General features: G+C 55.7%; 1 protein-coding gene and 1 long non-coding RNA gene across 3 annotated transcripts; both read right to left on the minus strand.

The window, feature by feature from the left end:
- Positions 1-2,362: 2,362 nt before the first annotated feature.
- LOC128819920 (uncharacterized) lies at positions 2,363-5,184 on the minus strand. The gene is made up of 4 exons (XM_054000340.1): positions 4,265-5,184; positions 4,071-4,160; positions 3,701-3,765; positions 2,363-2,938 (listed from the first exon to the last, which is right to left on the minus strand). The coding sequence occupies exons 1-4, from the start codon at positions 5,078-5,080 to the stop codon at positions 2,683-2,685; spliced, it is 1,227 nt and encodes a 408-aa protein (XP_053856315.1). The 5' UTR covers positions 5,081-5,184; the 3' UTR covers positions 2,363-2,682.
- A 1,182-nt stretch (positions 5,185-6,366) lies between these two features.
- On the minus strand, positions 6,367-8,433 carry LOC128819937 (uncharacterized). 2 transcript variants are annotated; one of them, XR_008440789.1, is made up of 4 exons: positions 8,417-8,433; positions 7,905-7,985; positions 7,556-7,627; positions 6,367-6,467 (listed from the first exon to the last, which is right to left on the minus strand). It is a non-coding gene; the product is annotated as an uncharacterized LOC128819937 (long non-coding RNA). The 2 variants fall into 2 exon arrangements; XR_008440788.1 differs by lacking the exon at positions 6,367-6,467 and adding an exon at positions 6,957-6,988.
- Positions 8,434-13,581: the final 5,148 nt, after the last annotated feature.

The raw sequence follows: 13,581 nt of genomic DNA on the forward strand, positions 1-13,581 counted from the left end.
CACACCTGGACACAGCTGGACACATGGACACACACCTGAATACACACCTGGACACAGCTGGACACATGGACACACACCTGGATACACACCTGGACACAGCTGGACACACACCTGGACACAACTGGAACACATGGACACACACCAGGACACACACCTGGACGTAGCTGGACGCATGGACATCCATCCATGTGGACACACATGGACAGACATTTGGACACATCTGGACCCTGTCACGTGTGCAGGGTGCCTGCACAATGTCGTGGCCCCGGGAAGGCTGTGGCTCCAGAGGCTGGGCTGCAGTGATTGCTTGGGACACCTGGGGCTTCCTGGATCCTCCCTGTCCCAGTCCCCAGGGGGACTTTGGGGTGTCCTAAGCATGGCACCCACCAGCAGCATCCTCCTCTGCAGAGAGTGGTCATGGAGTCATGGAGTCCAGATCTTGGGGTGCTGGATGCAGGGCAGGGCCCAGGCAGGAGCACCTTGTCTTTGGGTAGCAGCATTTCCTTAGGCTTCTTCCATCTGGAATGACAGCAAGGAAACAACATCTGAGGAAATAAAGGCAAGGAAATAACTGTGAAGGAAATTCAAGGAAATAGTCAAGGAAACAGTAGTAAGGAAAAAGCCAAGAATATTGCCTGCAAGGAGGTATTATCCAAGGAAATAAGGGCAAGTAAATGACAAGGAAACAACAGCTAAAGAACTGGTGTCCAAGGAAATATCCTGGGATATAGCCACCAAAGTAGCAGCCTCCAAGGAAAGCCTTGGCAGTTCCTACACCAGAACAAGAGCTGAAGAAGAAGTGCAGGCATTGGCTGTACTAAAAGTACAGCCAGGCCCTTGATTCCCAGGACAATGAGTCCTTGGCTGAACTGGGCAATGCAGGGTACTGTGATGTGGAGGGAGAGATTTTGCTATTCCCTTCAACTGACTGGGAAACCACTGGGTGTGAATTAAGTGTCTGTAAACAGGCAGAGCCTGGAAAGCACAGTGCAAAGGAAGGATTTGGAGAGGTGAGGAAGAGTGGGAAGCAAATGGTACCTGACCTCACCTGCTCTCCATCCTCTGCCTCGTAATTCTTCCTCTCCATCACAGATTTTCAAAGAACCCCAGAAGACGTTGCTTGTGTTCCAGCGGTTCCCAGGGACACAAAGGGAAGCTCTCTGACACCACTCAATTCAGCTCCCAAGGGTGTTCAGGGGCATCAAGAATGGAAACCATGCAAACATCAGCCAGGGAGCCAGGCAGGTGTGAGGGAGGAAAAGGGAACGAGGAGGAGGTGAAAACCTCAGGGATGCAGAGGGGACAATGCTGCTTGTGCAGCTCCAAGCCAGCACCATGGGGACACCAGTGTGCCATGGCCTCTGCAGGAGGACACCGGCCATTCCCCTTCCCACCCAGAGCTCTTGTGCTCACAGGAGACATCTGGAACACAAAAGTGTTGACCCTGGAAAGCTGCAGGGGCCTTGGGATGTTCTAGAAGCACTACTGCAAAGCCTCTTCCTTTGATATCCAAAGAGATATCCAGGAAGGCCTCGTTGGAATGGGAAAACTCTACAGGGAGTGCTGGAGCCAGGCACTGGCACTGGGGCTGGCAGGAATAACACCTGGATGAGGAACAACCAGGTGCATGTTCTGCTCAGCCCAGTGGCAGAGCTGAGGGGGGAAGTGGAAAGATAAGGAGTGTCAGGGAGTGGGAGAGGGAGAGGGACTGGTGGAGCCACTCCAAAGCAGCCATTGGACAAATGTCCCAAACAGACACATCCAGAAAGACGAGGATGCCCAAGGGTGTTGCCAGCAGGCAGAAGGAGGGGAGCCAAAAGACAGGGGGAATGGAAACAGGTCCCTGCTGGGGACAGCGGGGGAATCCCCTCCTGGCCCATCTCACCTTCCCAGCTCCCACTACCCAACACGGTGGGGGCTCTGGGCCTCTGGGGCCAGGACAATCACGATGTGGATGAGCTCCATCCAGGCTGGAGGGGCTGCCCAGGGTGAGTCAGTGCAGCCACGCTGTTTGAGAGGCTCCCTGGGCACGCTGTCCTGAGGGGCAGAGGAGTCCAGGGAGGCTGGACATTGTGCAAGGTGAAATCCTTGAAGGCACAGGCAGGATCAGGCTGTGCCCGTGTGCCTAAAGACGAGCTGGTGAGGAAGCAGAGCAGCGGAGCAGGAAGCTTTGCCTGGGACTCGGAAAACACAGAATTTACAGCTTTGGAAGGAGGGCAGCACCACAGGAGGATGGCAGGGATGTCATTGGGGCATGCAGGGAGAAAGGTAGAAAAGCAAAGGCCCAGCTGGAACTGAATTTGGCCAATTCCATAAGGGAGAACAGAAACTGCTTTTACAAGTACATCAGCAACACCAGGAGGAACAAGAACAATTTTGTTTTTATTGAATGCAGGGAGAAACTTTGCCACAAGGGATGAGGAAAACCCTGAGATACTGATGCCTCCTCTCGGGGTCCCGAGCTTCTGCTTGCCTGCAGCAGCCTCTGGGCTTCCCTCAGCAGCGACAGCAAGAAAATAACAGTCAAGGAAAAAGCATCCAAGGAAATAACAACAGCCAACAAAGCAGCATCCAAGGAGAGCCTCAGCAGTTCCTATTGTAGAACAGGAGGTGAAGAGTTGTTGGCATCCTGTTAACTTCTTCAGCCTCTTGAAAATCTTCCAGTCACTCAAGTTCTTCACACTATGTCTCTTCCTGATATGCTTTTCTGTCACTTCCGTAGACATCCGTGATGCATTGAACCAATGGCATTTCAGATTTCTTGAACCAAGAATATGTCCAGAAAGCTTCAAGAAAGGGAAGGACTTTTAAAAGTAAGGATGCACAGGCAATGAAGGAGAATGGGCAGCACTGGGAGGAGCTCCCTGCCCTTTTCTGCTCTACATTCTGTGCCTCCTTGTTATCCTTCCTCACTCTCTGTGGCAGTTTTACACAGAACCTGAAAAAATCAGAAAGGGAAAACAGGGATAAAAAGAGAAAGCAGCTGGTGATGGAGGCTGTGGGCAGCAGGCCTGCCTGTGCTCTGCCCTGTCTGGGAAGCAGCTGCTGGAGGAGTTGGGAAGGGACATTTCCAATGCTGCAAAGCAATGGAGTGAGCGAGGTGAATGGGGAGAAAAAGGCTTCTGGACATCCCATCCCCAGAGGTCCCTGCTCCTGCTCTGTAAGCAGGGAGGTTTGGCCAGGGGGGGCTGCAGCAGGTGCCAGCACCTCTTCCTGCTCAGGGCTGTGTCAGCAGAGCCTGAGGAAGACAGGGAGCCCCAGCAGGGATGGCAATGGCTGGCAATCCAGGGAATGAGCCCTGCATGCAAAAGGCAACTAGAGAGGATGGGAGTGAGTTCTTCACCAGCCACTGTGGGGAGGGAGCGGGGAAAAATAGGGCAGAGCCATCAGCAGAGGAGACTGTTCTGGGAACACAGAGGTACTGCTCGTGCTCAGAGAAATTGGGGAGTGCACCGGAGCCCAAGGCATCCATCCCAGTGCTGGTGTGGGAAGGGCTGGTTGGGCTGGGAGCCCCTGGCCGTGCCCAGCGCTGTCGCTCAGGAGCCGCTTTCTTGGGGCTCCCCCAAACGCGACATGTTGGAAACACAGCCAGGGGAGTCCTGGGCAGCAGCACCTGCACGGCTGTGGGGCTCCAGGAGGAGTTGCTCTGCACAGGAAAGACTCTGGTGGCACAGCAGTGGCATGGGCAGGGAACAGTTACCTTCTCAGCCAAGAGTCCCTGCTGTGGCAGGGTTGGGAATCACCTTCACGGGTCAGGAAGTACATCTGGGGATGAAAAATGGGAAATTTGTAACATCAGTTTTCCTGTAATACTCTGCCAAACAGGAGAGGGTGAAAGCTCTCATTGCTGTGGCTGAAGGCAGGAGAGCAAAGCCGAGCTGGGGAGAGCTGGGACACAAAGCAGGACAAGCTTCCCCCAGGCAGGCTGGACCCTACTGAGCTGGGTGCTGTGGATGCTGCCACAAGCTCCAGGCTTGGAAAAAACATCTGTGGTACCCAGCAATACAGGGGCATCTGGGCACTCCAGCTACAAGAGAGACAGCTGCGTATCAAACAAAATATTGGCTTACGTGGAAGAAGGTTTTCAGCATCACAGCAATGACAACGAAGAGAAATAACAAAACCATGAACAGGACCATTTCCTCTGTGTCCTCTGGTTTCTGTTTAGAGAAGAGGAAAGAAGATCATGGGAGGCAAGAGGATTGCTCCTTGCGTTCTCCCTTGCCCAGAAGGACAAACACAGCAGTGCCTGCAGCTCTCCTACCTTCTCTGTGGGCTCCTGATCCTCGTCCACAGCTGTGCTGCTGGAGATGTTCTCTTGCAGAGGACACCGGCCCATGGGATCAGAGGTTCCCTGGTTCTCTTGCCTCTCACTGAGCACCTTTAGAAGCAGCCCGGTCTTTGAGACCATCTTGGCACAGGCCAGTTTGAGCTGGGGCAGGCTGCAGTCCTTCCTTAGGGCTCGCTCCATGTGGGCCATGAATGTCTGCAAGCTTTTGTCTGGCACCAGCAAGCGCAGATGATGATCAACCGTGGTTTCCAGGAGTTCTCCTGGAACCGGCGCAAGGTCTGGACTTTGGGGGCTCCAAGGTTTATTGAGGAACCTGGATCCTTCTTCCTGCTGCTTCCCGTGCGTGTCTGTGGTGTCAGGCATGATCAGGAGGTGCCCACCTAGAGAGGACTGCTCCTCTTCAGCTGTGGCTCCTCCTCCGCTGCTCGCAGCGGGGCGGCTCTGAACCAACGGGTCAGAGAGAAAATCCAGGTTCCTGTTTAGACGCTGCTCATCTTTGGTGCCAGTGGCTCTGGGCTCTCCCTCTGCTTTCACAGGGCTCAACACCTGGTAGAAAAGCCGATTATGTCCAACCCAGTACTGGCTGTCCTGCTTCTTTGGCTGTTTGTGAAAATTGACAAAGTTCTGCCTTGGAGCTGGATCTTTCTCCTTATCTCTGTGGTGTCCAGAAATGGAGTCATCATCATTAGGGTTTAACCCACCAGCTACATCCCAGGGGTTTAGTATTTGCCAGTTCAATCTTGAGTCCAGTTGCTTCTGCTGGCTGTCCTGCTGCTCTTTGATTGTCATAATGTAGTTCTGCCTTGGAGCTTGACCTTCCACCTCATCTCTGAGGGGTCTGTCAAGAGACTTGCCATGAGTGGGGTTTAACCCACCAGCTACATCCCAGGGGTTTAATGCTTGCTGGTTCAAATGTGACTCCTGCTGCTTGTGATCCCAGCTTGAGGGTGTCTTTTCCACCACATGCTTCAGCCAGGCAGGCTGGGGCTGGTGTGGGACAACGGTTTTTGCAGTCTTGGTGCTTTTAGACTTGTGCAGCTTCTTCTTGAGCTTGGCCCTCAGGTTATCAGCACTTGTTTTGCCTTTGTGCCCCAAGAGATGCTGAGGGGCAAATGAATTTGTTCTGGAACTGTCCAGGCTGCTGACATCACCCTCAGTGCTCGGGGTCAGGGCAACCTCAAGCGTCACAGTTCCATGATCTCCCAGTGAAGGCTCCTTGGGCTTGAGGCTCAACACTGGGCTGCTGTTCAGCTCTCTGCGTTGTTCCATGTCCATTATTTCTCCCCGTGTCTGTAGCAGAGTTGTGTGAGCTGGAGAACACCAAGAGAGCAGATCAGCGGCTGGGCACAGACACAGGCTCAGAGGGTACCTCGAGCAGCAGGAGCTCATCTCAAGCCCAGGGAGCACAAGGGCAGAGTGGGGGATGTGTTGTGGAGAGGAGAAGAGCCCTTCAATCCAGCCCATTATCACCTTGGGGCAGGGCAGAGAGCTGGTTCTTTCCTGGTGTCTCCTGGGGTTCTGTTTGGATGGGAAGGAAACATCCCTGGGGAATGGGTTGGCTGCCAGAGAGGTTCCCACAGCTCTGGATGAGCAGGCTTGGGTTGCTCTGCAGGAGCCAGTGAAGAGCCAGAGACCCCAGAGGAAAGATCAGCACTGCAACAGGGGCGCAGACTGGCAGGGGAGGAAAGCCAGGACTCCTTTATTCCGGGGCCATTCCCAAGAGCAGCAGCTCAAGCTGTTACACCATGAAAAACTCCCTCTAGAGCGCCAGAGCTCTGGGACTGTGCTATGGGAAACCTGCTTTCCTTGCATGGGGCCATGGTGTGCATAAGAAATTTGTAGGTTTGGGGGCCCCAGTGAGCTGTTCCTTCTCCAGACAGTATGTGACACACAAGATATGTACAATCACCAGGAACTTCCCATCCCAAGGTGTTTTGTCCAAGGCCTGTACTCCAGGGGGAGATCAGGACCCCCCAGCACAGGGCAGTGCTGAAGCATCTCCCCAGGCTCAGGAGAAGTGGCGGATTTGGGCTCCCCCAGCCCCTCCGGGCACCCACCGCACTGCAGGGCGCTGGTGCTGCACAGCTTCTGGCACAGGAACTGGATGGTCCTGCAGGGGCTCTCGGGCTGGGGACGCTCCTGGCACAGGCAGCAGGCCGCCTCCTTGGGCACTTGGCTAAAGACAAGAGGGGATTATTGGAGGAACACCTGCCCACCCAGTCCATGGCTCAGAGCCCAACTCAGGGAACACATGGATACCACACATGGGGCTTGTGCTTCAGTGTGTGCCACAGCTCTGGGAAAGGCCCCTGACTCCCAATGCAAAACATTAAAAAGGGGATTTTAACCTGGAAAGTAGAAGTGCTCCCAAACCACCATGTGACACAGAAATGCACCCGCCTGGAGTTCAAACTCCCCTTTGAGAAACCTGCAGCAAGTCACCCAAAAGGTGAAAGTCTGCCGCGAGCTGGTGAGTTTTGGCACGTTCCCAGAAGGAAAGGCAACTCTTGAGCTTACTGAGCTTGTTCTGGTTTTGTGGCATACGTAATTGTTTCCCAAGCAGAGCCCTGGTCCCAGCACTTGGGGCCTGCTGGTGGCTGGGGCTCAGTCCCACACACTCACAGGGTTTCCAAGCTCATTGTGGACTGCAGCAGCAGCAGCAGTGACTGTGGGGTCACTTGGGTGGCACTCAGGTCTCTGCAAGCATTGGAAAGAGCTCATGAAATTCTGCACTGACATTGCCAGAACTCTGCATCCACTACTGCCTGCTCCAAGAGCAGCCATTCCGGAGCCCAGCTTCCCTCTGCCTTGCCCTGCTCTAAACCAGCCCGTTGGAATCAGGAGGGCAATCCTGCAGCTCTTGTGGCAGACAAATGCCACCAGAAAGGATTGCCCCTCTCCCCACTCTCCTGCTGCTCTCCCCTGAGGGCAGCTGAGTCCCTGAAGGAGGCAGGAGCCTGGAGCTGCTGGCAGGAGTGCAGTTTATTCCCAGAGCCCTGCGGCCACTCCACCTGGCCCCAGACCTGGATGGGCTCTCATCCCTGAACGTTTGTGTCCCAGTTCCTGGGTTGCTTTGCAGCTGGGGACACACCAGCACTGCTTGGCCTTTGCCTTGCTCTGCTGGAGCCGGGGTAGTTGTGTCTCCAGCAGACTCAGGCGGGGCAAGGGGGAGATTTGCTCGGGCACTTGTGCTGCTTTCCTGAGAACAGGGCACTCGAGAGAGACACAGATCTCTGGATCTGCTCCAAATGAGCCAATACTTACAGAGAGCTCACTGAGGGCAGCTTGAAGAAGGCAGCGTCAGCAATGACAGCCAGCGGGTTGTGGCTGAGGATCCTGAGAAACAACAGAGCTCTGTCAGGGCTGATGGCGAGGATGTGAGCTGGGTGTGCCAGGCACGTGGGGACGGCCTGGCTGCATTCAAGGAAGCCTTACAGGAGGTGAGCAGGGCAGGGGAAAGGGCCTTTGCAGCTGCACACTCCTGGTGCTCCCTGGCTGACATCCACAGTCGGAATCAGGACTTTCCTGAGGGCAAGTCTGCTTTTGCCCACGGACCCGGCAGAGACGCTACAGAGACTCGCCCTGGCGTGCCTTTAGCCCTGGTGCCACTTACAGCTCCTGGAGGAACTGCATCCCATGCCAGGCCTGGAAAGCGCCGCTGCGGATCCGTGTGAGGCCATTCCCGGAGAGATTTCTGGGCAAAGAGGAGGTCACACAAAGGAATTGACCCTGTCCTACAGAAAGTGGGGGCAAAGCGGGATCCCTTTGCAGGAAGGGTGCAAATCCCAGGTGGAAGAGGGAGGAAACTGCTGCTTTCTGAGTGTTTTAGCCTGCCCAGGAGGGGAAGTGCAGGGCACACGTGCTGAACTCTATTTCTGTTCCTGGATGCAGCCAAGGCTGCAAGAACTGGCAGCTCTGATGGCTGTGTGTGGACAAGCCCGCTGGGGTCTGTCCCCTGGCGTGGCCATCCAGCCATCAGCATTGACCTCTGCAGCTCAGCTGGGCTCTGGGCAGGGCAGATTTAGGGACTGTGGGGAAAAGAACAGCAGCATTTTCCTACACAGGAAGGGTGCCCAGTGCAAAGGCTGAGCTAAAAACAGATCAGAAAGAAACTTGATCACTCACAGAAACTTCAGGAAAGGTAGTGGCTCAAAAGCCCGTTCCTCAATGGACAGGATCTCATTGCAGGACAAATCCCTGTTCCAGATGAACAACAAATGTCACTTCCATTTGTCCTGTTGCTTTTACTTGCCTCTGCAGCCTGGATCCCAGGAGGGACAAAGGCCACATGCCCGCAGCCGGGCTGAGCAGCAGGGCCCCAGGGAGGGGCAGGCAGGAGCCCCCTGCCATGGGCAGGGCACAGTGCTTACAGGTGCTTCAGCAGGAACAGCCCCTCCAGGGAATGGCTCTTCACTGCCCGCAGCTTATTGTCCCTGAGCACTCTGCAAGGAGACACGGGGACACTGTGACAGCGGCCACTGGCCAGCAGCAAATGGGATTGTCATGGGAAAATCTCCTGCAGCAGCTTGACTGAAGCATCTCTTTGGGTCACTGCAGGGATCATCTCCACTCCTGCCCAGAGCAGGCCCTTGCTCTTGGCCGGCTGAAGCGGACCACAGCTTGATCCCTGCGCAGACAGACACGGGGATGGTGCCTTGGGCTGCAAGAGACTCATGGCAATTCTTGCTGTGCTGGGAAGCTGTGGTGATTCACACCCCTCCTTGCAGAGCAGCCGAGCTTTGAATTCCAATGGAAGTGGGTGGTGTGGGGGCCGCTGCTCCAACCCCAGACCAAAGGATGGAAAATCCCCAAACTCCTGCCATTTGAAATGCTGCAGGGCACTTACAAGGTCTCAGTCCATGGATAGTCCTTCCAGGCTTGTTTTCCAACAGCAGCAATGGAGTTACCAGTGAAATCTCTGCAAAGAGACGAAAGGCCTGGTCCCCCCTCAGGAAAACCCATTTCCCTGCCATTCGGCTGCTGAGCTGGAAGCGGGCTTTGCCTGGAGAAGGCACAGCGTGCCCAGCCTGGCTTCACCCTCATGCTGAGCTCAGGGCCCCACAGTCCCCCTGTCTCTGGCCAGGGAGTGCCCCGGGTGTCCCAGGTGCGCTTTGCAGACACAGGGAGCCGAGGAGGGGCAGCTGCAGGGCTCTGTGGGGCCGCAGGACTCACAGGATGGCCAGGGCTCGTTGGCGACTGGACGGGGGCACGGTGGCCAGGCCGGCGTGGCCGCAGTTCAGCCGCCCGCGGCCTGGGCATCGGCAGGGCTCTGGGCAGAGCTCCTTGGCCGCTCCTGGCGAGGGGGCTACTGCCAGCAGCAGGGCCAGCAGGAGCAGAGCGCGCACGAGACGCATCACCAGGTCCATGGCGAGGCAGGACTGGCTGCAGTCACCTGGGATGCACACCTGAGCTGGAGCTGTGGCAGTTCCTGTGTCACAGTGGTGCTGCCAATGTCACAGTGGTCCTTCTCATGTCACTGCAGCATTGCTTGTGTCACTGTGCCAGTGCTTGGCATCAGAGCTCACAGCAAACCGCAGTTGAGGCCATGCTGTCACCAAATGACTCTGTCTCAGAGCCATCAATCTGCGGAATCATGGAATGGATTGGCTTGGAAGGGGCCGTAAGGCCCATCCAGTGCCACCCCTGCCACGGCAGGGACACCTTCCACAGTCCCAGGTGGCTCCAAGCCCCCTCCAACCTGGCCTTGGACACTTCCAGGGATCCGGGGGCACCACAGCTGCTCTGGGCACCCTGTGCCAGGGACTCCCTGCCCTCACAGGCAAGAATTTCTCCTGAACACGCCATCTAAGGCTGCTCTGTGTCACTGTGAAACCATTCCCATTTGCACTGGGTTTGTGTGGCCAGCTATTGGCATGGGTTTGGGGTACAGGTGCTGTTGAAATGTCTTTTACTTCTCATTATGCTGCCCTGATTTTGTTGGTAATAAATGTAATTAAGATCCCCAAGTTCTGTCTGTTGTGTCCGTGACGGTGACCGGGGCGGGATCTCTCCCTCTCTTTCTGTAAACTCATGAGCCTTTCGCTGGCTTTTGTCTCCGCTCTCCACTTGCGCAGAGCGGTGACAGCGCCTTTGGTGCCGGGCACCCAGCATCCAGCCAGGGCCAAAGCCCGCCTGGCGCTGGGAGCTTGCCGAAAGCCGGGCAATGTCGGAATGTCCGCCGGGAGAGCCTGAGGGAGCCGCAGCGCCAATGGCGGGAAGCGCTGCGAGCCTGAGGGGCGGCAGCTCCGCCTCAGCGCGCCGGCACCGGCAGCGGCGGCGGCCGGGCCGAGCCCGCTGCAGGCGCCGCTGCAGCCGAGCCCCTGAGGCGAAGCGCTCCGGCCCCCGGGCTCTGGAGGCGGCAGCGCCGGGACACCGGCGGCAGAGCTCCCGCCGCGGCCGGAGCGCCACATCAGCGCCGGCAGACACCGAGGGGCAGCGACCGCCGTGCAAAGGAAGCCGCGGGCAGCTTTGGGAAGGCCGGCACAGCCCCGCAAGCAGCGCCCAGAGAGGCGCCCCGGCCCGGCCGGGAAGCGCGGCCCCCCGGCCTGAGAGGAAACGCGCGGGCGAACAGCTCGGGCCGGGGCGGCTCCGGCAGCGCTTGGGGCAGGGCGGCCTCCAGTCCTGGCCACAGAATCACGAAGATTCCTTCTGTAAGAAGCTGCTGAAAGCTTCCATCTTCCACACTGTCCGGCAGAACCAATCCCTCATGGCTCCAAATGTGGATGTCTACCCTGGAGCCCACTGGCATTGGCTCTGCCAGATATGGCTGAAGGTTTTGTCACCTTCTCAAGGCTTACCTAATTAGAAATGGCGGTTACACCTTTGTGGTAACAGATTTAAGAAGAAACCAAAATCAAGTTGTGACACAGTTTTAATTTTGACTGGAGAAGAGCAGGAGTGAGAACATGTGAGGAGAACAACCTGCAGACACCATGTGTAGTGGAGAAGGAGTGGGAAGAAGGAGGTTCTCGAGGCTCCAGGGCCGAGATTCCTCTGCAGGCCGTGGTGAGACCATGGTGAGGCAGCAGTGCTCCTGCAGCCCATGGGGATCCACGGGGAAGCAGAGATTCACCTGCGTCCTGTGGAGGAGCCCCTCACCAGAGCAGCAGATGGATGCCTGGAGGAGGCTGTGGATGCTGTGGGAGACCTGTGGAGAGAGGGGCCGTGTTCCCAGGCTGGAGCAACCTGTCCTTGAAGGACTGCACCTGTGGAAGAGTGACCCACACCACAGGAGTTTTGGGAGGACTGTTGCCTGTGGGATGCACTCACGTTGCAGAAGTTTGCAGTGAGCTGCTGTTCATGAGATGGAGCCACGTTGAAGAAGTTCCTGGAGAACTGTCTCCCATGGGAGGAACCCCACAGTACAGCAGGGTAATAATTTCTCTCCCTGAGAGGGGGGAAGCCTCAGGTGATGAACTGACCATAACCCTCATTCCCTGTCTCCTTGTGCTGCTGGTGTAGGTGGTAGAGCTGGGGAGGACAGAGGGATGGGGGGAAGGTGTTTTTAAGGGCTTCTTTTATTTCTCATAATCCTGCTTTGATTGTCTTCGTAATAAATTCATTTTATATCATTAAGTTAAAAATGTTTTGCACTTGATGGTATTTGATGAGTGTTTTTTCCTGATCCTTATCTCAACTCATGAACCTTCATTAAATTTTTCCCCTCTGTCCAGCTGCAGAGAGGAGTGAGTGAGCAGCTTTGTGAGTGCCTGGCATCTGGCCAGGGTCAACCCACAACAATCTCAAACTGAATTTGGCCAATTCCATAAGGGAGAACAGAAACTGCTTTTACAAGTACATCAGCAATGCCACGAGGAACAAGAACAATGTTGGTTTTATTGAATGCAGAGAGAAACATTGCCAGAAGGGATGAGGAAAACCCTGAGACGCTGATGCCTCCTCTCGGGTCCCGCTCTCGCACCCGCAGCACCCTCCTCTGCAGAGAGGGATAAATGTGCTAGCTCTTGGGATGCACCGCAGTCACTGGGCACAGGCACCTCGTCCTGGGGTGACGGCATTCCTTCACTGTTGCTGCTTCTCTGGGGCACTTCTCACTCAAGTAACAGCAAAGAAATAACAGGAAGAAATATCCAAGGAAATTAGAACAGCAGTCAAAGAAATAACACTGAAGTAAAGTCTCAGCAGTTTCTACATTGGAACAGGAGGTCAAGGGCAATCTTCTTGAAAGTCTTCTCACTCTCACCCAAGTTCTTCACATTGTATCACACTGTGGGAGACACCTGCATTCCCTCTCTGTGTTCCTCTTCTTGCTTCCTTTCAAGGCACCCAGGAAGTATTGAACTACTAGCAATTCAGCTTCTCAGCTAAGGTAAGCCTGTTCGAGCACAGGCTTCCCACAGGATCACAGCCTCCTTCATGCATCCACCTGCTCCAAAATGGGTCCTCCATGGGCTACAGGTGGATCTCTGCAGCCCTGTGAATTTCCACAGGCTTCAGGGGCACAGGTGCCTCACCATGGCCTTCACCCTGGGCTGCAGGGGAATCTCAGATCTGGTCCCTCAAGCAGACCCTGTCCCACCTCCTCTGACCCTGGTGTCTGCAGAGCTATTCCTCTCACATGTTCCCACTTCTATCTCCGCCTGTTGTCCCACAGGAGTTATTAATCTCACCTTCTTAGAGACATCAACCCAAGTGTGTTACCACCATTTCAGATAGCCTTAGCCTTGGCCATAGACATGTCCACCCTAGAGCCCACTGTCATTGGCTCTGGCGGTTGTGGAGGAAAGTTCTGACACCTTTTCACAGAAACTACCCCATGTGCCCCTCACCAACTTCCACTACCAAAACCTGGCCAGACAACCCAATACAAATGGGAATGGCTTCACAGTGACACAGAGCAGCCTTAGATGGCGTGTTCAGGAGAAATTCTTGCCTGTGAAGGCAGGGAGTCCCTGGCACAGGGTGCCCAGAGCAGCTGTGGTGCCCCCAGATCCCTGGAAGTGTCCAAGGCCAGGTTGGAGGGGGCTTGGAGCCACCTGGGACTGTGGAAGGTGTCCCTGCCGTGGCAGGGGTGGCACTGGATGGGCCTTACGGCCCCTTCCAAGCCAATCCATTCCATGATTCCGCAGATTGATGGCTCTGAGACAGAGTCATTTGGTGACAGCATGGCCTGAACTGCGGTTTGCTGTGAGCTCTGATGCCAAGCACCGGCACAGTGACACAAGCAATGCTGCAGTGACATGAGAAGGACCACTGTGACATTGGCAGCACCACTGTGACACAGGAACTGCCACAGCTCCAGCTCAGGTGTGCATCCCAGGTGACTGCAG

The sequence above is a fragment of the Vidua macroura genome, chromosome 27 (assembly GCF_024509145.1).
Source record: "Vidua macroura isolate BioBank_ID:100142 chromosome 27, ASM2450914v1, whole genome shotgun sequence".
NCBI classification, from domain to species: Eukaryota; Metazoa; Chordata; class Aves; order Passeriformes; family Viduidae; genus Vidua; species Vidua macroura.

Coding starts and splice junctions, on each gene's coding strand:
- LOC128819920 (XM_054000340.1), bottom strand. CDS start 5,080: ATGACAATCAAAGAGCAGCAGGACAGCCAGCAGAAGCAACTGGACTCA. Junction 4,161..4,264: donor ATCAGGAGCCCACAGAGAAG/GTAGGAGAGCTG, acceptor TTCTCTAAACAG/AAACCAGAGGACACAGAGGA. Junction 2,939..3,700: donor AGGGACTCTTGGCTGAGAAG/GTAACTGTTCCC, acceptor TGATTTTTTCAG/GTTCTGTGTAAAACTGCCAC.